The following is a 24,793-nucleotide window of genomic DNA, read 5'->3' as shown; positions in this document are numbered from 1 at the left end:
CTGCATGCATGGTCCTCTCATGAAGGCCCTAAGCTTTGGTGACACAGGATAAAATGAAACAGCTAAGAAATAAATGTTTCTTGAAAGTCAAGTACCAAATCATCAACACTATAGGTCAGCTACATGAGTCAGGCAAAAAATACTAAAGTAAAGGTTTAAGGAAAGTACTGAGAGCTTTAAACTTACTAGTGATTACTCTTGTGAAGGTAAATTGGTTTAGCTGGTACGATGAGTCCAGAAACTGTGGTACAGCTCTGTTGGAGTCTCCAACCTGAGTGAAGCTTGCTGCTCCTGTTTTTACTTCAAAGTTCACAAAAACACTTCCAGGGCTAAACAGATACAAGAATGAGATGAGTACAAGAATTAAATATCCTTGTACATTAGTGGCTTTCTGTGTTGTGGTGACCCATCTTGCATGGATGGGAAGACCTAACAGGACTCGCCTGTGGAGACTCCTCTTGGGACTCAAGACTTGCTCTGTTTTACTAGAAAGTTGTGCTACAGCTCTTCCCTAGAAAGAAAAATCTTTATGTGACACCTTTCTTGTCTGATGTTTATTTCTAGTAAACTTTCCTTAGAAACCTAAAATGCAGCCGCATTTAAATATGTATGGACAGCAGCAATGTCTCTTTTATCCAAGGCTGTATCCAGAGTCAATGTACTATTCATCTTCCTCATGGCCTAGGAAGTGATGTTAAGTTTATTTGCATTCTTTTCCCCTTTGGGTGGGGCTCAGTCTTTTCCATAGAAGGCTTTGCTCCAGATGGGGAATGACTGTGTTTCTTGGACTTTTGCACAGTGATGAATTCTACCACAATCCCATTTCCATGTTCATACTTGGGCTTCGCTTTGCAGCGATTATTCTGTTATTCAGTGTGTGCATGCTGGGAGTGGGTTCTAGGCAGAGTGAATGTAACCCTTGCTGACTTGTGTCTCCTTGAGGAAGATTTGTGTCTTCTAGGAAAAAATTAAATTATTTACTTACCTAAAACCTGTTACTGTTGCTGATACAAAGCCTGGTAAACATCTGTAGCTGGCATTAAACTGTAAACAAAGACAGGTGAGATGGTGTAAGTCCTCTGTGTATTACTGCAGTGTGCTTAAAATAGGAAACTCTCAATTCCTGATGTGAATAAGGGCATGTAGCATATCTCATATAACAGGCCTGGTACTCTCCTGGTATCATGGAACACATTTCTGTTCATGGTTTCATTACATGTGTACCCACATGGATTTAGCGAGGACCAATAATAGTTTTTTTTTTTCATGCTTTATATACAAAAGGTCCCTAAATACTTCCCAGTGTATTAAAAGAAATGGGAATATTTTCATTGCCATCAATGGAGTCAGCTTTGCCCCACTTTGCTGCTCCCACTGCTGCACACTTCCCAGCTCCCCATAGAGACACTGACCACCCAGGCACTTGGGGTGAACACCACATTATTTAGGGGCTCTCGACCTTCAAAGATTAAAAAAAGTAAAGTAATTACTGCTTTTTCAAGGTCCGTTTTGTATTTTTGGTATAACAGAGAGGAAGGATCCTTGAGATCATCCTGGAAGTCTGAGTCAAGTCTGACTGACATATGCATTACAATGGGCTCTCCCATACCGCATGACTCTGTAAGGAAAGATATAAAAATAAATGCAGAATAATCAAAAACAATGCTTATGAGGTGAAAATCTGTTGCAAATCTGATGAGATGAAACTTTCTTTGCTCAGCAAAAGCTGAAAGTCCCAAAGAGGCATGGGAGTGACTCCAGAAGTTGGGGCTCCAAATGCAACTAAGTATCTGCAAGTGTTTGGGTCAAAGTGGGCCTATATCACAAGGAGAAGAGCTTTAGACCATGTCTGCAGACTTTCCACATTCACAGGCTGTGTGGTTGCCAATTCAATCCTGATGTGCTTTTTCATCACACCTTTTATCACTATTCTGACCTCTAGGCAGTGTGTGAGCTGCACAGCAATGAAGTTCTGCCCTGTGTCTCCTCACCTTCAGTCTGGGGCTCACAGTAGGGTCCATAGAAAGGCATTTTCTGCATGTAGCCACAGGGCAGGGCTGGTTCCAGGCTCAGAGAAGGGCAGGGCATCATATCACTGCACACCGTGCTCGGCCAGGCATATCCATTTTCACAGAAACAGCAGCTGCTATTCTCACCACTGGGCATGCAGACTGGAGTCAGACAGACAGAGAAATACCATGAGAATGGTAAATGAGGCACAGCTATTGCAAGATAAATATTTACCTTTCTTCATGACAGGGATCTCAAAAAGTTGCCCTTCTCATGAGTTCACTTGAATGATGCCAAAATGATGATCTGACACCTTGCAAAGTTTACTCTACTAATTGTAAATTACTAACAAGAAATGGGAACCAGACTGGCACAGGGAAAAGTCTGATAAATTACTTTTAAGTAAATGAATGGAGATGTGAAGTCTGATCCTAAAAATTTACCTTGGCATACTGGCCAGGGTGCCATAGTACTTTTCAGACTGGATATTTTTATGTCACCTGAGCTGAAAGCAAATGTATAAGCTTTTAAAGACTGTAAGAGCAAGATCATTCAGAGTCCCAATGCCTAATGAGGTGTTCTGTTGTTCTGGTTGTTCTGTCCCCTGGCAGATGTTGTGTGAGAGAAGGTAATATTATCATTAAGGGCTTTAAAGCACTAAAAAAACCAGAAACCAACCAAAAAAAAAAAAAAAAAAAAAAACCCCAAAAAACCAACCAACCAACCAAAAAAAAAAAAAAAAACCCACAAACCCCCCCAAACAACCCAAAACCACCAAAAATAACAAACCAAACCAAACCAAATCAACAAATAAACAAAAAACCAAAAATCACCCCCCAACTGCCCCTCCAAAAAGAATAAAAAGGCAAAACAGAGCACATCACTGCAACTTTTTCTGCTCTTAATGTGTCATTGGCAAAGTAAGATATTAACAAATTGATTTTCACACATTACATGTGATCCTGAAGGCCTTTATAACATGCATTTGCATGTTGTTTTGGGAACTGCTGAACACTTCCTTTCGCTGCTTTATGGCTCAGTGATAAGAAGGTATGAAATCTCCTCTGCTGTTGTAAATGCTTGCTGTGTTTGTATATGCTCTGCTGTGTTACTCAGATATGATGTTGCACAACCACAATTTGTGTAATAAAACCTGTCTGATATTTTGCCCTGTAAGAATAGGTTAAGTGAGGTCTATCTCATGCAGCCTGTTTCTGTCAGGGTCAGAGTACAGCCTCCTACAGCCATCTACGTTCCAGATACAGGAGGGGGGAAGTAAACAGTCTGATAACTGCTGTCACAGCTTCCTGAAACTTGAAAGTAACTCAGACTGCTTGTTAGCCAAACTGGAGCAAAATTCTTTGGCTCAGGCTTCCTCTGGCTTTGTCCCTTCCTTAGGAAAAGCATTCAGAGCTATTCCTAATGCCAACATTATATAAAGAGGAGTGGTGAGAGACAGACAAATATGCTGTTGTGTGGTACAGCTTCAGCCTTGCTGGGTCTTTCAGCAGAAGCAGAGATGGTTCAGTTTTGCTGATTCTGAAGCATGATGGGTCACAAAAGTGGGCAACATCAAAACCCCACATTATCCAGAATAAACAAATCAATAACCAACCCACCTGTTGTAATGCTGATGTTTGAAACTGTTGTTTGTACATTCGAAATATTAATTGGAAGATGAATGTTTTTGAAATAGTCTTTGATTTGCTCCAGATAAGATGAATCCTGCAGTCTTACTTCAATTTCAGAAGTATACTCCGGGAGGGGGAGGTCAAGAATAAGCACTGAAAGAGAAACAGAATGAGACTGCAAAGCTGTGTTTGAGGGTAAATCACGAATTGATGGCCTCTAGCTTAGCATTTGGGGTCTTTGTTGCTATTTAATGGTAGCTTAGTGTGGCATTCTGCTTAGAGAATGTTCTTGCTTCCCACTCAGCAGATATTCTGCTTCTGTTCTATCTGCTCCTTGTCTGACAAAAGCAGATTTCTTTGGTGTCAGAGCATAGGAAGCTGATACAAATAACATAATGTATTCATAGAAGAGCTGTCTCATCCCTTCTCTCCTTCGAGTCAGTAAGTTGATGGGTTGCCAACCACAGACTGAGCCATATAGGATTATCTTGTCTTTATCTCATCTCATGAGTTTCCTCACTTTATCCTTCTGATTCTGTTCCCCATCGCACTGAGGGAGAGTGAGCGAGTGGCACTGTGGTGCTTGGCTGGGGTTAAACCACAACCACACCTCGTCCTTGATGTTCCCAGTTCAGCACATCAAGAGATGCTGTCTCTAACAGTGGTTTCACCCTGGGCCTACTAGAAACCTGCTCTGTTACCATACATTTGTGTACGTACTGTTTCGCTTCTGCCTTTGCATCTCTGGGTAGAAGCTTTCTTGCCCTAGTGTGCTGTCAATCTGTGGGAAAAAAAAAAAAAGGTGAAGCTCCGTGACAATAACAAAGCGAAACTTCAGCTGTTGTTGCTGGCAAAAGATATTAGTGAAGAAAATACTGACATAGATAATTTTTTTCTCACTAGTCTTGGCCTGACCTCTCCAACCTCCCACCCCATCTTCCTCTTTAAACTGAAAATTTTTATCTTCCAGGCAGGGAAGGGTTAAGCACCTGCTAAAGGATGTACTGAGTTTGCAGATGCCTCTTTACATAGCTCTGTAAGCCAACTCAGCTCAGGAGGATTTTTGTGTCTGAGCCTCAAGTCCTCTATGGGACTGACACAGTGCACTTAGTCCTGGGGCAGACCAGGACTGGTTGCAGAACCTGGCACTCAGCCTTTGAATCCAGAAACTGGACTTTGATCACCTTTTGCTTTCCTCTTTGCTCTGAGCTCCCACCTCTGCAGCAGCAGAGCCAGCCTGAGCAGAAGAAAGGGGATTGAAAAGCCTTGGCTCCAGCTCAGTTGCCAGGTCAGCTATTTTGGGGTCATCAGTAACACACAGCTGACCACGGCAGGGGTAGCACCATTTCACTATGGCTGAGTTTACACAGGCTGCAGCCAAGTGAGATTCAGACCATCTTATCTTTTTAAAAATTGTGCCCAAAAAATACATTGGCACCACCTTTAGAAAGGCTAAAGAACAGCAAAGACGCAGGCAGGAAATTTGCAGCTTTGCCAGTTTCTTGGTTCCTACTGAAACCTTTATTTACAGAAAGCGTGAATAGCTTGGCAACTCTTGAGTTGTCTCGTTACATAAAGGAACCATCTGGTGTGTGATTAGAGCTGGGTTTTGTATCACAGCTGTGCTGGGGTGGGGATCCCAAGGAGTGCTGGCACTTTATGCACTGCTGGGATGGTACCTTCATGTTAGAGGCTGGCTGCAAGAGTTACAGAAAGTGCCCTGTGACCTCCAGGTTTGGACTCAGTGGTTTCCTTTTTCAGTTATTCTCCCAAACAACTGAAGGCTATTGCTAGGTTGCTGAATACCTCACATATTTCACACCATTAAGTAATGACTCATCTGCAGGCTGTCCCATGACAGGCTGTCCTTAAAAAAAGAGGTGTTGCTTTTTTCATGAAAACTCCTAAGTGCTGAGATGAAAGCAGCTTGAAAAAACAGATCAAATTAGATATTTGGCCACTGTTAGACATCTGTTGAAGCGCAGATGGGGCTGTTGCAAGCAGACATATCTTGGTTTGCCAAAGCAAGGGGTAGTCGTAGAAAGAGCTTAAGGAGTTCCCACCTTTCTTGTCACATTTCCTTTCCTTTTTTTTCAGCTTTCTCAAAGAAGGAGGTCCTCCATTTGCTCACAATGGAGAAGATAAAAGATAAAAGAAGTATTGTCTGGTCTAATACAAACTGTGTTGACCAAGACTTGGTAGATTTACCAGATTATATTTACTTCCATTTGGTTAGAACCTTGGTTTCTCTGTTCCTCTTTTGTCTTTTTTTGTTACGGAAAATTTGTCTTTTTTGTTAGGGAAACATGTGCAGAAACTGTCTGGTAACAAACACATGTACAGGATGAAGCACAAAATGGCTTTCCATAATTCACACTGTTGGTGAAACAGAAAGGATCTGTGAGGATTATTGAAAAAGTGGGGAACTAAAGTAAAATCTCAGTTCATAGGCAACATCTAAACACAAATCACTCAGGAGTGGAGTTTTGGTCATGTGCACTTGTCCTGCTGTTGAGTCCTGTCATACTTGCAAACATGTCACTTCTAGATATATTTGGTTCCTCTCTCCTAGGATGGGTGAATTCCATCCATGAGCAGTGCCCACATATATGTTATGCAGATTTAGCTCCAGGGACAGCAACTGAAATCCCTTGCAGACCAACACAGTGAGAAACAAGATGTGTTTTGTTCAGTGCCTTCTGGAGAGACTTTAAACTGAGAAACATGAAGAGCCCACTTTTGGATTTCTCCATCTCTTTTACACACTCTGGGTTCAGATTACCCCCCGGTCTTATTCTGACTTCTTCCAAAGTTTTTTGGGTGTAAAGGAGAACATCAGGGTGATACAAGCAAAGACCCAATGAAAACCAGTGGGGGTGGAGAAGGATACTCACTACATAGGAAAATGGATAGAAGTTTGAGCCCTGTGATATCTGGCAGCAGGCTGAGACCAGCAGGAACAGGCAGTGGAGACCTGTAGTGGTTGAGGATGGCATTTTGCCTGGTGACTTTGCTGTGCAGCCTGAAGTCAGCTGTACCTACTCAAAATAGAAGAAAGAAATTGCTTGAACAAAGCAGAGTTCTGAGCAGATTCCTATCAGGGACAAAGGAGGTGCTGAAAATCTGCCATGAGAAAAGTTGACTTTGGATCTTCAAATATCCCTCTTGGTGGTACTTGGGAAATGCACAGCCAGGAGATGAGGGAGCAATTAGGAATTTTGCTGCAAGTGAGGGCCTGTCCTGTTGCAGCAGGGAGAGTTCTGCTAGCAGCTGTATCCCACTCTGGAGAGGGTTGTAGCATCACCATGGGCTCAGGTACAGATGTCTGTGTGTTTGTTACCCCTTGGCTAGCAATGGACACAATGAAGAGTGGCATGTCCTGGAAATAATCTGTGTTATCTTGAGATTTTAGCAAACTTCTCCATTAATTGCACTGAAGTTAACAAATAAGTAAACTAGAATCTAAGGACCATGTCACAGAAGAACATAATGTGGTGCCTGAAATCACACACACGCATACACAGACCCCCACACCCCAATACCATTTTCTACCTCATTAATACCTGAGCTAATTTAGTCACACAGCAGATTGGATGATGAAACATAAAGGGAGAGGTAAAACATTCATGGACCCTTATAACAAATACTGACATATTTATGCAACCAAGGGGAATAGAGAAAGGGAGGTGAAGAATACATAAAAGATAAATATTTTGGTGTGAATATGCCCTTTCTTGTTATTCCTAACAAAGCACGTTCTTAGCTCCAGAATTAACAACTAGCAGAGAGCTACAGAAAAAGGCAGAACCCAAGAGGATTGTGAAAATAATTTTAAGCACTGAGGAAAGACTAAGCAGAGCACTGAACAGTGCCTGAGTGGATAACACCAGCCTGATTAAAATCATGAGCTTTTGTAAAATTGCAATCTTTTTTCATTGAAAAGGCTGTTTATCCAAACTCAGGTTTTGCAAGGCAGTGAGTCACCAGGGAAAAACAGAAAAATCAGCACCTCCTGAGATCAATGGCTGTCTATTGCAACCAACTTATCAGAGCTGGAGCTCCTAGGCAGGCTGGGGCTTTGCTGGCACTTCCCTGCTCAGACAGGACCAGGACAGAAAACAACAATATGAACATGATCTGTAGTCTCACCTCATGAGTTGGAAGAGGATGGTAAGGAGTTTATAGCCAAGCATGTACTTGATATCACCAAGGTGGGTGCTCAGTGTGACTTCTCTCACCAAATGTGGTTCTTAGAGAGATCCATCTGGAGTGGGACTTCACCTGGATGCTGACCTGGTTAAAAGATAGGAGGCAAAAGTAGGAATAAATTATTTTCTTTTCCAGTACAGAGATGTTACACCAGAGCTCTGCAGGAATGAGGTGTAAGCCTGTACCTTACTCTCTGTTCTCAAGTGATGTGGAAAAGGCAGTGATCAGTGATGCAACACCATGGAAAATTTTACTTGGTTGAGCCTAACAAAAGCAAAGTCTGCCTGTGAAGATCTGCATTGGGTCACAGGAGACTCAGTGACCTGATCATGAAATTCAGAACTGATAAGTGTAAGGTAGAAAGAAATGATCATGACAGTATGTATTCTGTGATGGACTCTGAACTGACAATTACCACTCAGAAATGGGATCTAAAGAAAATGTCAACTGAATTCTAAGCTGCAATTAAAGAAGGAAAATTAATTTTAAGATATTTTAGGATAGTAATGGAGGGAAAAAAACAAAACTAAAACAAAATCCCAAACCCTCCAAGCCTCTATTTTCAAACACATCTTTTGTGTGACTTTATGCAGCTGACAGCAAACACCGTCTTAATTGTGCATATAAGACACCATATAGAGGACAACTAATGTAAATGAGAGCTGGGCTGCTACTCAGGCTTTGGTAGCTATTTAAAGCTCCAAAACATCCCAGGCCAGTATCTAGAAAGCTAGAAAACCAACAAACAAGTTGCAAATGGGGAAAAGTATTAAATGTTCTTCTCAAGCAATGTGGCTGTTCCCCTTGTTCATTTAATTTCTCAATGAATTTGCTGTAAAACTTTTAGTGAGCAAATTCTCAAGTATCTTTCTGCCTTCAGTGGGCAAAGCATATGTGCAGACACATTTCTTATTTCTCAACAAACTGTCTCCTGGGAAACAGTAAGTATCTTCAACTCATAAAGACCCAGAGAGCTAAAGAAGTCCAGATTTCCTACGAAATGCTCATTCTCCACAGCACTCAGGCTGGAAAATATTGTTTAAAGTTAATTCTAAAATGCAGAGGATTCTTAGAGGTAAATAACAAGGTCTCATTTTAACCCAGAACACAGGGGAGATACACAACCTTCTTTTTAATTTTTCTCTAAACTTCTCTTCATGAATGCTGTAAAATAATTACACCTTCTCTTGCAAATCCTCCCAGCACAACAGTCACCATCACACATGTTTTAGAAAATAAAGACAACACCCAGACATTTAGTATGATTTACCTTCTCAGGTGGTTCAAAGAGAAGATCTTTGAATTAGATTCATCTTAAGCATCAACTGCTTTCTACCATAGCCCAGTCTGCTCTCTCAAAGAGAAATTAAACCACAGGAACTTTTATACTTAATTGAACAAGTTATTACTGCCCAGAAAAGAAGTTACCTTTAGAGCCTGCACTCAAATTTCAAGTGTGAGGCTGAGCAGATGTGCCACTGCAGAAAACCCACGAGGCATTTTAAGAAGAGATATTTCCTGATACCATTCAGCAGGTTGTACTCATTATTTCCCCCTGCACTGATCTGAGTCCCTCAGTGTCCTATCTGCAGATTAGTGGACTAACTTGTTCCGCTGCTGTTACTCACCTTCTTTGTTCTAACAAAAGAGGGTGTTGAGGACTGAAAGCAGCAAAATCATGTTTTGTAGCTATGGCAAAATAGCTGTGGGCTTTGACTTAAACTATAAAGGAGGAAACCCCTAAAATTTTCCTACCTGAGCTGGCAGCCTGCTCACTGTGGGCTGAGCCTGGAAGGCTCTGTGGGGACACATTTATGCCCTTGGAGAAGCTGCACAGAGATGCAGACCTGTGGCTTTGATGGCTATGGGAATTCCCAGAAATCAGGGGAAATTCTGATGTGTTATGTATGTTTCTACATTGAACAATATCTGGAGCCAAGAACACACAAATAGGGGACATCTGTCCAAGTAACACTGGAACCTTTGTCTTTACAGTGTTTGATAACAATTGGTTTATCAATGGAATTTGTTTCCACATCAGTGTATGAGGCAATGACTGACTGAGCTCTGTGGAAACCCCTGGGATTAAGCTCATGTTGTGGGGGAATTATTTTTTAAACACTGATTAATTCAGGAGACAAGTCTGTTTCCTTTTCTGCAAACCTGCTCACCTGCTGCTCCCTGCAATGTGGTGAGTCAGACCTCAGCTGTTTGCAGCAGTTTTAAGGTGATTGAATTGGCATGACTGATGCCCTTGTTACCCTTACAGCATTTCTTTGTCTTTACTGTTGTGGTGGCATTGGTCTGATTTATTGCCCACCCAAGCTGGTTCAGGAATCTGAACAAGTAGACCAAGGCTACATCTACAGCACTTAATTCTACCACCTCTCTCTCTGCAGATTAGTTTTATTGATGGCCTTGTGCTGGTGCCTTCCAGATTCTTACTCAGTTTAACTCCCTGTCCCTGCAGAAAACTAAAGCAGCAATAAGGTGTCCAACTCACTTTCATCTGAGTCTGATCAGCTTAGAGAAGGTCCCAGTTAGTGCCAGAGCCAGAGCAAGGAGAGGAGCAGTTAAGTGGCCCCAAGCAGGGAAGGGAGATGGAACAAGGGTTGGCAGACAGAGCAGGAGGGTAAGGACAAGGAGGACCCCTTCCTTTCTGCCCTGACAAGCGGTTCAACACGAGTTCATGGTCTATCTCTAAAAAAAAAAATGGATCATTTTCTCCCAGAGTTGCTCCCTTGGCTGACTACTTGTAGGTTTGAATGAGCAGCAGTGCCAGTGCAGAGGCTGAGAAGAAGAGGAGGCAGAATTGGCTTAGGCTGAGTTACCTGTGCCTGTGGTGGAGTCACACTTTCCACATTGCCTTGACTGGAAAACTGGTCTGTGTTAAACCCACTTTCCCCAAACACCCCTTTTTCTTCTTTGCTTTTGTGGGTTTGTTTTTTTTTTTTGTTTGTTTTTTTTTTGTTTTTTTTTTTTTTTTTTGTTTTTTTTTGTTTTTTTGGGGGGGTGCAGATTTGGGTGGGGTTTTTTGGTGTGGGTTTTGTTGTTTTCTTTTTTTTTGTGTTTTTGTTTTTTTTTTTTGGTTTTTTTTTTGTTTTTTTTGTGTGTGGGTTTTTTTTTTTGAGATTTTAAGAAAGAGCATCCTGGGGTGTGAGAATGGGAAAGAATGTCAGCAAGGCTTTCTTAAAACAGGGTTTCTGCTCAAGGCTTATCATCAAACTGCAGCCTAAAGGTATGAGAAATCTTGGTTTACTTTGCAGGAGAATGTGAAAATCATACAATGTCAGAGCATTAAGTATGTAATCTACTTGGTATGTGAGCACAGGGTATGTCCTGATCGTCCTGATGTTTTTTCCTGTACTCATTCATCTTATACTGTCATGTCACCAGAAACTGTGAACTTCCTGGATTCTAAAGTCTCAACCCCACAACATTTTTATTTAAACATTTGAGTCTGCAATTAGCCTTCCCAGGCTCAAGAAAGCAAGAGGTGTGCTAGAGAACACTTGCTCTGAGCTAGAAGTGCTCATCCAAAGCAAGGCAGAGCTCCAGGGATCCTATAATTCACTGGTAATGTGCTGTTGCAAAAGCATGTGAACACATTTCATCTGTCATGAAAGAGAGACCAGGGTAAGGTTCCCACATAGCTGCACCCTGGGAAATACTGTTCAAAAAGAAAACAAATGTGGAAACAACTTTGAAATGAAGCTTTTGCAGCTCACTTGACTAACCCATCCTCATTCTAGTCCTGGACATTCACACTTCAGTCTCATCTCTAGAAATTAATCTCAGCAATTTGTGTAATCAAACCCCACTGTCAATTGTATCCAAATGCAGAAAAAAGATGCCAGAACCTCTCAGAAACTGGATACAGTTTCTTACATCATCTGATGTTCTTGAGTCTGAATTTTCTGTGTTCAGACACCCAAAGCTGTGTTTTTAACATGTCAGGACAGAGTGAATCCCAAGCATATTGGAGCTAATAGCTAGTTTACTTTGAGATAACAGTTTTTGGGGTGAATCTGAATTATCTCTATCACATGACTTTAGATAGTTTTGCCCACCTCAGCCTTGCAGAAATTATTCTGGAGAGAGTCCTAAGAAATTGCAACCTAAATTCACTCACTTTAACAATGTTGAAATATTATTAATCTTTTAGCAAATATTTTTAATTGGAGACCTGGGAGATAACAGAAGTGCACTGTGTGATGCTGTTGATGTTTTGGCTGGAGCCCTGTGTCCGGATATCGCTGTATTGGAGAGCATCCAAAGGAGAGCCATGGGAATGCTAAGACAAGAGCATTGTATAACTTCAATGACAAGAGCTGTAATCTCATGTACAGGCTGAAGGTTGTTCAGATTAGATAGGACAAGACTCAGGTATGGCCACAATAACTGTTTGTCCCTTGAAAAAGGACTGACATGGATGTTCAAAGTGATGGCTGGCTAAAGTCACACAATCTGAAGCAAAAGTAAATATGCTGGTGATTATGAAAAATAAGGAATTGTAACAATAAGAAGCACAAAATTAGGCTACCCAGGGTGGCTGCAAAGTTTCCTTCAGTAGAGGTTTTTAAGAACAGGCTATGCAATTGCTGACATGGAGGAGAGGCTTTGATTCTGCTTCCATGTGAGCTTGTGGCAGTGGGGTGATGCATAGATTGTTTGCTGATCTCTTCCAATAACCTGTGTATCTCTACACTTTAACTAGTGCAATGAATGAATTCAAAGAGATTCAGAGGAGATATGCAAGAGCACAGATCTGTGTTCTCAGAGCTGTGTTTGGACTGACCAGAGCAATGATTGCTCCCTTGTGTATGGCACTGGTGAGGCATCAAAAATCTTGTGTTCTCTTTGGGGCCCCTCATGACAGGAAGGCCACTGAGGTGCTGGAGCATGTCCAGAGAAGGACAACAGAGATGGAGAAGGGTCTGGACCACAGGTCTGGTGAGGAGTAGCTGAGGGAGCTGGGGGGGCTCAGCCTGGAGAAAAGGAGGCTCAGGGGGGGGCCTTCTCACCCTCTACAACTCCCTGACAGGAAGGTGAAGCCTGGTGTTGGTCAAGCTCTGCTCCCAAGTAACAAACAACAGGACAAGAGGAAATGGCCTCAAATTGCTCCAGGGGAGGTTTAGATCAGACATTTAGAAAAAAAAAATATTCAAGGAAGGGGTGGTCAAGCAGTGGAACAGGCTGCCCAGGGCTGTGTTGGAGTCAGCATCCCCGGAGATATTTAAAAGATGTGTACATGTGGACTTGAGGGACATGTTTTAGTGGTGGATTAGCAGTGTTGGCTTAATGGTTAGACTCATGACCTTAGAGTTCTTTTCCAATCTGTGATTCTACCTTAGACTAGTTTAGGAATTCCTTTCTTGACCTTTGTAACACAATATTCTCACAGGTTTAAGCACAGAGGAGGTAACCTGTACCTACAGCCTTATCAAGGGTTTCCCCAAAACAATATTTCCTGAGGAGGGCTATCGTTCATGCCTTTTTCTACATCAGCTCACATTTTCCATCCTTGTTTGTGCAGTATTTATCTTTCCTTTTGACCTATGATTATGACTTTAGATTCCTCTATTCCTCTGTCAGCCTTCCTATGAATTGTTGATGACCTTTTTATATAGCCAAATAATCTACATGGAAGATGAAAATAATTTAGACCCAGCTATCTGAAGATCAGGCTCAAATCATACCACGACCATGCAGGACTTCCTGCAAGGAGAGAACAACTCTCTAGGACTCATGTTTGCAGGGCACAGTAGCTGAAATAGCAACCATTTAGCTGTATGACTGAGAGCACAGAGAACACTGCCCAGCTGAATGTCCAAATTATCACATTCTCCAGGCATTCCTAATACTCTGAGAGCAGCCAAAAGAAGTTTCTGTGAGTGTTTTTAACACATTCTGGATGGTGCCAGCCAGCCCTGCAATGTTTTCCTAGCCCTTCTGGCACAGTTCACAGTTGGACTTACTGCTTGTCACTGGAGAACAGCAACCTGCCAGATCACTGAGGGCATTCTTGCATGAATAAGCATCAACTACCACAGTTACTGGCTAAGCATTATCTCAGGAAAGGGGAAAAGTGAGAAACAGCCTGGCACATTTGGAGAGGCATGAACACTGCCCTGGTTGCTGACCAGCTGTACAGCTGACCCCTCTGGGAAGGTACCACACCAAGGCTGGACCTCTGGCCAGCCTATCCCATGGGGCTGGGTGACAATACACCTGCACTTACAGCCACATCACTATGTTAGGACAGAAAGGGCATCTTTGGCAGGGAGGTGATGTCCACAGGATTCTTGGGGATGGTCCTGTGCACAGCCAGGAGCTAGACTCAATGATCCTTGTGGATCCCTCCCAACTCAGCTTATACTGTGATTCTGTCATAGCTCATGGTTTCTGTGGCCTTGGCAGTGCAGCATGATACAGACACCTGGGTTCTACCAGAGCCAGAAATAACATGCTGTTGGCAATGTGTATAATCCCTTGCAGCACATCTGCTTCTATAGACATTCTCTCAGACCTGTGGCTCCTTACTTGGGTTCCTTTGCTCAGGTAACCTCTGTTCACTCAGAGGGACCTGGCCTATTCCACCTAATCCTTCTGTCTGACTCACCAACTCTGTCTCTTACAGTCAGACACATTTGTAAGCCTTTCTTATCCTGCCAGTCATGTATTTTTCCTAGAATCTTTCTGACAACATTTCTCATTTGATGTTAAGACTTAAGAAAAAGAAGATTTCCTGATTCTGGATGCATCTTAAGCACAATGTCCAGCTCTTAAGCTCCCCAGTACAAGAGAGACACACTGAAGCAAGCCCAGCAAAGGGCCATGAAGATGATTAAGAAGTTGGAGCATCTGTCATACCTGGAGAGGCTGAGAGAGCTGCTTAGCCTGGAAAAGGAAAGGCACTGGGGGATCATGTCAATGTCTAAAAATAACCAATGAGGGGACCTAAAGATACATCCACCCTGAAGTGCTTTCTTTGGTAAGGGGTTATAAATGCAGAAGTGGAAACAAGCAGTTCTGTTTTAGAAGACACAGAGTTATCCTTCCCTATGCAGCCATCCCATGTACAAGTATTTTATTCCTGTTGGCTGTAACCTTTCTACATGCTGTGTCTGGGAAAGCTGCCCCTCTTGCACCAAAATGGAGATGAATACACCTTTGGCATCAGCAGGAAGAAGAAAACAAACAACCTTGCAGGCACAACACATCTTCAGCCAGCAGTTCTTTGTGAGGTGGGTATTAGTCCACAGCCTCAAATCTTGGCCCTCTGCTCTGGCTGTGAGACATGTCCTGGTTCACTGAGTCCAAGAGCTCCCTGTATGGTCGGGCAGACATATTCTGCTTTAAAGCCTCATTGTAAAAGCCCTCAACTCTGTGCTTTTTTCTCCTTTGTTCACACTAAGAGACCATTCTCCATCCTTTCTAATGGTCTCTGGTAGCTTAATGTCATGAAAAGATTTGCCCTTGCCTGGATCCAAGGATTCTCTAGCCCAGTTGGTTCTTATCCAACAAGGGCTATAGCAGGGGCCCTTGGGAAGAGTTTTACAAAATGAAGTAAGTTTTCAGCAGCTCATCTTCAGAATGCTCTTTCCACTTCTGGCTATCAGAGCTACAGGGATTTCTGGAGGCAAAGGCATGTCATTGGTGTTTAACAGCCCTAATGGCCTAGTAAGCTGACTCAAATGATATAAATTACAGGAAAACCATGAAGTGTGCAGAATACATAATTTATAGGAGCAAGGAGGTCTGAATTCCTTTGCTTGCTTTGAATCTACCACTCATTAGGGTCAAGTTTGATCCTTAATTGTCAAACTAGATAGTGCAAATTTTTCCATGGCCTTGTACCCCGTACATCACTTTTACATTCTGCATCAGCTGTTGAGGATGAAGAGTCCTATGCCTTTTTAGCACAGCAGTCCTCCTGCCTCTTTGGTACTTATTCTACATCTTTCCACTTTGGCTGTATTTTTTTGGTAACATATGTAAGCTCCATTACCCCCATGCCAGCATTTTCCTGTGGCTTAAACAACTCTGCCTCCCTCTAGATATTTTGGATTAGGCCTATGGTGCTGTGAGATCTGTGGAGGTGAAGGATGCCTGGAGAGAGGAACCAGGAACTGCTACAGGTCAGAAGGTGTGAAGGGAGAGATCTGTGGCTGGCACAGGACAGTTTGACTCCATGGCTACCCAGTAGCCTGTAGCAGCTGAGCCTTGGTTAGCATTTGCAAACAACTATGGAACATTTTCCCAGAGTCTTGAACTCTGGGGCTAAAGCCTTGTTTTCAGTGCCTGTCCAGTTTGTTATTCCTCAGCGACAACAGAAGAGCTTTCCTTTCTCTGCATAAAGCATGACCTTTGGGTAGTGCGTAATAAGTTGGATGATCAGGCAATGTTTGTTTCAGACAGAAAACACACAATGACTTTAAGAAACACACACCCAGGCACAACAATATTTCATGGGAGAGCTGGCTGAAAGGGAAAGGGGGGACAAGGGAAGTTGCACTGACCTTAGATAACACATCTGAATGAGAACAAAAATAAAATAAACAGAAATTAGTCAAGGACACAAAGCTGAACTGCTTGGTGATAAGGATTCAAACAGGCAATAAACAAGCTGTGGCATGCTTTCTTTGTGATGTTTGTGGAATTGTGTTATTCCAGCTCTGTGCCTGGCATGGTGCAGGGGGCTGAGTTTGATGGGATGCTCAAGGATCTCTTGGACATGAGCAGAGGCTTTGTTTTCTTCAGGAACAGAAAGGTAATTCTTATTTTTGTTCGGTTTGCACAAACAGATGTCATGGCACTCATAAGTAAAGGGATGAATTTCCCCATGCCACATGGCACGTTAATATGCCAGACTGAAAACAGTGATAGCTGCAACCAAAGTGAAATGGCATTTAAGTCAGCACTTGATTGGAAAAAGAAAGCCCTGCCTAGTTCTTGTCTTCTTCCTGGCAGTTCTTTCTCACTTCCACTCAGGTTTTTCTCTACTTCCAGCTAAGGCCTCCTCCTTGACCTTCATGTTAGAGATTTGTAGAGAAGAAACAAAGAAAAAAGAAAAAAGTGATAGTCAATTAATTCCACCCTCCTATTTCAGCCCTTTGTATGCAGCTGGGTGCTATGTGTTTGGAAAGACTGTGGAAAAGCACACACCAGCTCACCTCTGATGACTGGGATGGAAGAATGAACGTACCCATGAACCTTCTCTTCTCCTTGTGCTTTTTGGGGCATCTGCAGTGGGCTGCACGCCTAATTCGCAGTGAGAAGTAACACAACAAGATATTTGAAGCTCAGCACTGTGGGAGTACTGGGGAAGGAGGAACTTGACAGGTACTCCCATATGAATGTAGTGAAGAGTGAGGTCTAACAATATCCATTGCAGTGGAATTTCCATGGGCTGCAATGAGTTTTGGATTGGGTCCCTGAGTCAGGCCAGACATGGGCTACTTCTACAGACTAAAGTACTAGAAAGTCTGATGACTGCATGCTTCCTGCTCATTTCATTTTATTAACCTCTTGATTTCTTTCCTGTTATTACTGCAGCTGGCTGTGTAGGAAGCTCCTGTAAGTTGTGTAGGTGTCAGCCTTTTGGAGTTTGTACAATCGTGCTCTGAACAGGGGGTGTTTTCTGTCTGAGGGCCTGGCTTGTCACACCTAGCAACAAAAGAGGGAAGTACAAAATATCACCCACCTTTTGCACATAGAATCATATAAATGGAGGGAAATCCCTCAAACCAGTGAAGACAGGTCTCTGTTGTCCATATCTCTTAATTGCCTTTCTCTTATGATAAAGACTGAGAGAAAAAAACAATTGTTTCTATTTTGTTCCACTGATTTCACTTCCAGCCTTACTATTTTTGTACTGATCTGTCTTCCAGAGCACAGGAGAACTCAGAAAGGCTAAATAGTGCTACTATTTAACTTCTTGGAAGGCTGCACCTGTCTATAATATTTTCAAAATTGTCAGAACTCTTATACTTTCATCATTGGCACAAGGTGTGAGATCAAGCCACAGATTCATCAACACAGATGGAGCTAGTTTGTTTTACTAGTGTTCAGAAGACTTTAATGAATAGTGTATTTTAGATATGCTTATCTTCAGACTGAGACCAGGGATGATCCAGACTTGTGAACCCCTGTGGTGCTTGTTGGGTTCACATGGCATAAAAATACAACAATGCAAAGACAAGTTAAACCTGATGGCAGGTTTGCCCATGAGATACAGCACCAAGAAATGGCATTTCTCCAGCCACAGGGTGCCTTTGGAGAGCTTAAACAAGCACCTGCCATGAGATGTAGGGCCTGAGTAGATGAACTGCTGAGGTCTCTTTCTGCCTAGCTGTAGGAGGCCTAGTCCACAGTTACCACGTTCCCAGTCTCAGCCAATGCTAATGCCAAGACTCACAGGAATCCTTCAAAGAACAGCACTGGCCAGGGGCTGTTCCCAGTCAGCAGCACAGCCTGAGCTCCTTGTTTAGGGAGAAAAGGAGAGTGAGTTCAGGCCCATGGAGGTGAGCCGTGGCCTGACCGATGGCCTCAGGGTTAACACACCCTGCCCTGCTGCTGTGACACTGTTTCCCCTAATTCTAGCACGGCCTAAAATAAAATGCACATTTCAAGAACAGGGAGGTTCTCCTGCTCCCTTCCACCTCCCCCATCCCCCAGCTCAATGGGATGAAGTTGGTGCTGAATTTTGGTTGCATCTCCCACAAGAAGTTTTCTGAGGCCTTTGTGTTTCTCTCTGCTGACTCTACAGGCAATCTAGGCCTTACTTCAGTAGGAACCTCCTTTGCTTCAGCACCCTCAAAAGCACCTGTACTTCCATTAGGGACAAGGGAAGCTTCCATTAGCTGCTGTCAGATAGACTGAGCATTTGCAAAGTTTGGTACTATGATGCTGGAACAGTGCTGGAAGAACCATTGCAAGGCTGTCCAGAAACAAGGTGTTCAGGAAAAGAGCAGGCAGCTTTTAAAGCAGATTTTCAATAGTAACATAGAACATCTCCTCTAAAAGTACAGGCTGAGAGATCTGATGCTGTTCAGCCTCAGGAAGAGAAGACTCCAGGGAGGCCTTTGAGCTCCTTCCAGTACCTAAAGGGCCTACAAAAGGGCTGGAATGACAGGACAAGGGGGGGATGGCTTTAAACTATCAGATGACATGTTTAAATTAATTATTAGAAAGAAATTCTTCCCTGTGAGGGTAATGCAGCCCTGGCACAGGTTGCCTAGAGAAACTGTGGCTGCCCAATCCCTGGAAATGTCCAAGACCAGGCTGGATGGGGCTTGGAACAACCTGGTTTAGTGGAAGGTGTCCCTGCCCATGGAAAGGGCTGGAATGAGATGAGCTTTAACATCCTTTCCAACCCAAAGCATCCTGTGATTCTGTGATTTTTACATGCAGTGTGTCCTAAGTGCAATAAGGGACAGTATTTATGAACAGCAGTTGAACCTTTTAAGCCATAGACTTGAAACAGGATGGATAACAAGAGGAAGGAAGGAAGTGCCATCAGTCCTGTTAAATTGCCAGAGACGCTTGAGGCATGCACAGGCTCATCCGGGATCTCAGGCCTAGGATCAGCCAATCCAAATTTTAGGGACAATGTGCAGGAATTTAAAGAATTTCTCTCTCAAGAAGGTACAATAAAACAATTTCAGGAGCAAGGGGCATTCTGTGGATAGCCTGTCATAAGGCACGTAGGGACAACTTTGGAATGAAGATGGCTTTCACACACTCAGTTTAATGGTCATGGAGGGCCAAGCCTGTGCTCACAGGATTGAGTCAAAGCAGGAACTCTAGTAGAGCTTTTCCTCTGTGCATGAACAATTGGGGGAAGCTCTGTCGTTTTGAGGAATTTCCGAAGACAGTAAATTACATACTTGATCACAGCTCTATTATGTTTTGAGGGAAGGCATTTGGAAATTAGTATTTCATATTAAGATTTAAATAGGGCATGCATACAGCTCTGATGCCCACAAGCACTCTCAAACCTGACTGCCACAGCATTCTCCATGCTGCTGAGGTGAGTTTAAGCAGACCCTGGGTTGGCAGCAGCTAACCTTGTAAGCAGACTCTGGCTATCTGTGTGCCTCAGTTCTCTGCTGCTAAACAAGGATGATATTTGCTGTCTCTGCTTCACACTGTGCTTAGAGAGACCCTGGGACAGCAAAAACCCATCAGTGACTGCAGTAATGATCTGATAAAGCAAAACTTGTGGAAGTACCTAGAAGGCAAATGAGATGTGGCTCCCTTTTCATTCAGAATGAAGGAATTCAATGCCGGGAGAAGGATATTAGATGACCTTTGAGGTCTTCCTGAAACAAGTATTACTTTGTGTAAATCAGCCAATGGAGATGACACAAGGGAGTTTAAAGGTTCTTTTCCTGGCCTGGGAAAAAACTTCTATTTATTAAAAAGTGGAAGGTGTCTAAAGGATGGGCTACATATCCTGTTGTCGCAGGCTAACCCTGGTCTAAAGCTAAACATCCACACAGGCACTCGTTTACTGCCCATCTGTCAGAGGGGTGGAGGAGAGAATAGGATGAGAAAAAGTACGAAAACTAGTGGATTGAGATAAATAAAGGTTAATAGGAAAAGAAAGAGGAAAGAAAAAAAAAAGTGATGTGAAGGCAATCCTTCACTTCCTCCCACAAGCAGATGTATATCCAGAAAATGTCCAAGCAATGGCAAGTTTGGAAGACAATCCTGACTTCCACCACTACTTTTTTGTTGCTGAACATAATGTTATATGGTTTGAAACGTCCTTCCTGTGAATTCAAGTCCGCTTTCCCTGTTGTAATCCTTCCCAATCCTCATCTCACTCACTACAGAGTCAGTGGGAAGAAAGGGAAAGCCTTGATGCTCTGCAAGCACTGCTCAGCAATAGCCAAAACATCAGTACAGTGTCAACACTGCTTCAGCCACAAATCCAAACAAAGCACCTTATGAGGAAAGTTAATTCAATCCCAGCAGACCCATCTTGTTTGGATTGATCAGATGGGAATTATGATGGAGAGGGGAGGGTTTTGGGGCAAAATTAATTGCAGGCTTCCACAAGAATAAACTGAAGTCTGTAGAAAAGATATAAACTGTGTGTAGACATGGTGGATTAAGGCTACAACATCCATGTCATGTCATGGGATGGCTGTGAGAGGGAAACTTCTTGCAGGCCACCATCAACAGCAGATAAGACCTTGGAAGAGGCTGCAAATGTAGTCAAAAACTCCTTAACAAAGTCCACTGGTGCAGCATTATAACATGCAAATATAGCAGTATAATTACTATACAACCTGCTACAGTGAATTATCTGCTCTGCAGGAGCTAATCTTTTCTTAAAAAACTCCAACCAAACAAACGAGGAATCGATCATTCATCCATCAGAGAGAAACAAACCATTGCAAATCTTTTGCTGTCTCTTTCCCATTTTACCTGTTCCTGCACACCCACCTTGTGCATTCCATCTCATCCACATTCTTAATACAACCAGTTCAGGGCCACTATCACAGTCCCACAGTTCCTGCCCTCACCCAGTCCTGGCTCAGTCCTCTCAGGATGCTGCCCAACATAGATAAGGGGTAGAGCTGCTGCTCCTTACCAGCAGGGCAGGTGCAGGATCAGATTAACCCATGGGCAGTAACTGCTCCCAGGCAGGCTGAGCCACATGTAGGATCATTTGAGAAATTAACTCTGTATAAACATGCAATTGGGGTGGATCTGCTCATGAATGTCAATTGAACCCCTTTTGAAGATCATGGTCCTAAGAAACTCTTTCATGGAAAACTGGAAATGGTTTTCTTCAAGGACTTTGGTTTTACTGTAGATTCATCCCATTTGATCTTGAAAAGCCATGATTCTTGCACAAGGCTGTGATTAATTCCAGCAGCAAACCATTTCAGTTTCAAGTGCAGTACAACCCCAAAATAATGATGTCGTTATGGATGATGAAATTCACTTCCCTGCTTGTCTGCTGAATTCTGGGAAACTGTGAATCACAGCCCTGAGCGGTAGCAGCAGCAGGTAGGTTTCTTGGTCAAGATGAATGGGTTAAAAAAAGGAACTCTAGTAAAGGCTGCACTGGTCTTTTGTGTTATAACAATGAGAGGAAGCTCTGCCTAGTTTGAGGAATTTCCCACGTCTCCAATTCAGATGTTGGAGAACTTCTTTATTAAGCCTGCCTAAGAGGTGTTAAAAAAATAAAAATAACCAAGAAGATCAGGACAAAGATATCTTCCCAGTGCCTACGCATGTTCTCTATGTTTGTTTGTTAAACCTGGATCACCAGAGGCAAACTCAGATGAATTTAGGGAAGTTAAATAGTGACAGATGCCAAACAGTCACAGCAGGTTCCTGCTGAGCTGGCTGACCCATCACTGAGTTCAGTTAAGTGTCACTGCTACCCAGGTGCTAAAGATTTGCCTCTAAATTTCTTTAAATATCACTTCATTCTGCAATGTTGCCAGACATCACTGGGCAGACTAAGTGACAGAAATAGATGAGGAATTTTCTGGGTGAGAGGAAAATCTATGGGTTGAAAAATACCATTTTCATCATGCAACAGCAAGTAATAGAAGCAGAAGAAATGGAGCCTCAGGCTTTCAAATTCACAACATCCTTTGCCTTGCTATTTTCTTGCTTGTCACAAGCCCATTGCCTTGTAAAACTGCCACTGAAAGTGTGAGTTACAGCATTCAAACAAAAACACCTTTCTCCCCCAAATCCAAAAGCTCCTCAAGCATGTAGGTGAGCATCGCTTTCCCATGATGGGGAGAGAGAAACAAAGTTGTACAGGGTCACATCACAGTGCTGCTTTTTTTCTGAATCATGACCATTTAAGCAAAGTGGATACTTCTGCACCAGAGATGTTTGGAAATGGAGCAGAACTTTTGGGGATATAGACATCAATGGAGGTGAAAGCATCAGAAAGCCTCCTTGTATCCCCCCTGGCACTGAACACTGGCAGCAGCCCTCCAGCACTCCAGCACAACACCATAAAATTTGCTTTCATTTAAGCAGCTGAAAACACAGATAGAAAAGAATGGAAACAAGATAAATGTGACGATCAAAGACAGTATACAGCAGTTTCTCAGCCTGTGGCCATGGATGCCCCAAGTCCCTCTCCCCTGTTAGCAAGTTTCACCTAATATGAAGCTGAAGGGAGATTGCTCTTAAAAGAAACAAACCCACCGTTCTATACAGCTAACAAAATACAGTGCTTGCATCTGCACTGCAAATTCCAGCCACTGTAAGTACAAAACAAAGTGGAAAAAAATTCTAAATGCTATTGAAGTCGACTTTTTTTCTGAAACTGTGCAGCACAACTTAGGAGGTAATAAATGCAATGAGGATTAGCACAGCACTTCCGTGCACATCCCTCTTTACCTCTGTAGCCCCAAGCTTAAACTAAAGCAATCATAACCTCTATTAGCATTCACTAGCCAAGTGAACAGGCAGTATCACTTTGTCAGGAGCTTGAATGGCTTAATTCATATCCTGAACAGCCAAAACCATCCTACAGAAAACTGCCAAGTAATCACAACAAAATGAAACCTGTGACAATTGCAGTTCCCCTGGCAGAAACCTGCAGCAGGTTTACTGGTGATGCAAAGCTGGCACTACATTGTCAGAATCCAGACTCAAAAAATCCTTCAAGCCACCCTTGCCCTCCCCAAAGTGTTAAAGCAATGCCACATTTCACACACAGCATCCATACCTGTAGGGCAACAAGTGCTGGTCCTGTGCGAGTCTTTTCCAAACTTGTCCTCTTGTGCTGGGATGGAAACTTTCCATCCAAGTGTCACCTCCTGCCTCAGCCTTTGCCCTTTGTTTTCCCAGGAACTGGAGACACACCTGCTTTTCCCCGTGTCTTGTTGCTTCTTGGGCTTGGGGTTTGTTTTTTTATCTTGCTTTTCTTTTCAGAACAAATTAAACAGCCCGTGAGCAATTCTCAGTGAGCAAGAGAAAGAACCTTTTGGCTTGTGGTGATTTAATCAAGCAAACCCCGTGACCTCCCTTTCCTGCGATCAGTGGGAACTGATCCCTTCTCCACCAGTGCAGGGTGGAGTTGCAGCTAAAAAGCACAAGCTTGAAAGCTGGAAGGGCAGGACAGGTCTTCCTCCTCTGTTTGTTGTGTCAGAGAACATGGTAATTCCTGCTGCTTTGAAACACGGAGGTGACCTCTGGCCAGGAAGGAACCTGGAAATATTTTCTAAGCAATTTCCTGCTGTTGGGGGGAAAGTGGATGTAAGAACACTTGGGTGGGGGTGCTAACAGAGCTTCTGGGGAGTGTAATTTCAAGGTGAGGAGAACACTGTTTTGGTCATCAGGGGTGTGAAAGTAAAAGAATTTTTTTTTTTTTTAACCCAGGGTTTGCTGTTCTGAGATTCTCAGTTTTCACTATACTGAATAATCTGGAGCCTACAGGTGCTCCTCAGACTTTCAGCTAGGAAGCCTTTCATTCCACAAGATGCTGAGATACTCTGCAAAGTAATAATGGAGAGCCATTCCACATGGAGCTTGTGTTCAACAACACTCCAGCAATGCAGCTGTGCCACAGGGGCTCTTTTTCAAGGTGCAGAAGAAATCTGGGCAGGCTCATGCATCAAGAAGAACTTTTTCTGGAATAGCCCATAAACTGTGCTGTGCAGATCCTTTTGCCTCCAGCTGGGGCTCTCAGAGTGGGTTTTCAAGCATTAGCCAAATGACTAATAGACTGCGCCCCTGGAAGGAGGGGAAGGTACCCCACAGCTCAGTCCTGGTTGTGCTGATAAATTAAGGATGTTGTAATGGCTTCCTTAGAATCACAGAATCATAAAAGGGTTTTGGCTGGACAAGACCTCTAAGATTATGGAGTCCAACCATTAATGCTGCATTGCCGAGCCCAGTGCTAAACCATGTCCCTAAGCACCACATCCATGTCTTTTAAGTCCTGCCAC

General features: G+C 43.0%; 1 protein-coding gene across 7 annotated transcripts in view; it reads right to left on the bottom strand.

Moving 5' to 3' along the window:
* Positions 1-23,862, bottom strand: part of ADGRF5 (adhesion G protein-coupled receptor F5) — a 40,451-nt gene extending 16,589 nt beyond the window's left edge. For 2 of the 7 annotated variants that reach the window (XM_053938125.1, XM_053938130.1), the window contains exons 1-9: positions 23,572-23,862; positions 7,791-7,934; positions 6,536-6,679; positions 4,362-4,422; positions 3,630-3,794; positions 1,992-2,171; positions 1,491-1,618; positions 986-1,044; positions 187-329 (exon numbers count right to left, since the gene is read on the bottom strand). In XM_053938125.1, coding sequence (XP_053794100.1) covers positions 187-329; positions 986-1,044; positions 1,491-1,618; positions 1,992-2,171; positions 3,630-3,794; positions 4,362-4,422; positions 6,536-6,637 — 838 coding nt within the window. In that variant the 5' untranslated portion in view covers positions 6,638-6,679; positions 7,791-7,934; positions 23,572-23,862. Of the gene's footprint in view, positions 1-186; positions 330-985; positions 1,045-1,490; positions 1,619-1,991; positions 2,172-3,629; positions 3,795-4,361; positions 4,423-6,535; positions 6,680-7,790; positions 7,935-10,681; positions 10,698-17,556; positions 17,660-18,270; positions 18,330-21,308; positions 21,343-23,571 lie in introns of those variants that run through there. The other 5 variants (XM_053938128.1, XM_053938126.1, XM_053938127.1 and 2 more) reach the window with 5 other exon arrangements.
* Positions 23,863-24,793: the final 931 nt, after the last annotated feature.

This window comes from Vidua chalybeata, chromosome 3 (genome assembly GCF_026979565.1).
Source record: "Vidua chalybeata isolate OUT-0048 chromosome 3, bVidCha1 merged haplotype, whole genome shotgun sequence".
In the NCBI taxonomy this organism is placed as follows: Eukaryota; Metazoa; Chordata; class Aves; order Passeriformes; family Viduidae; genus Vidua; species Vidua chalybeata.
This window is presented reverse-complemented; position numbering and strand designations above follow the sequence as displayed.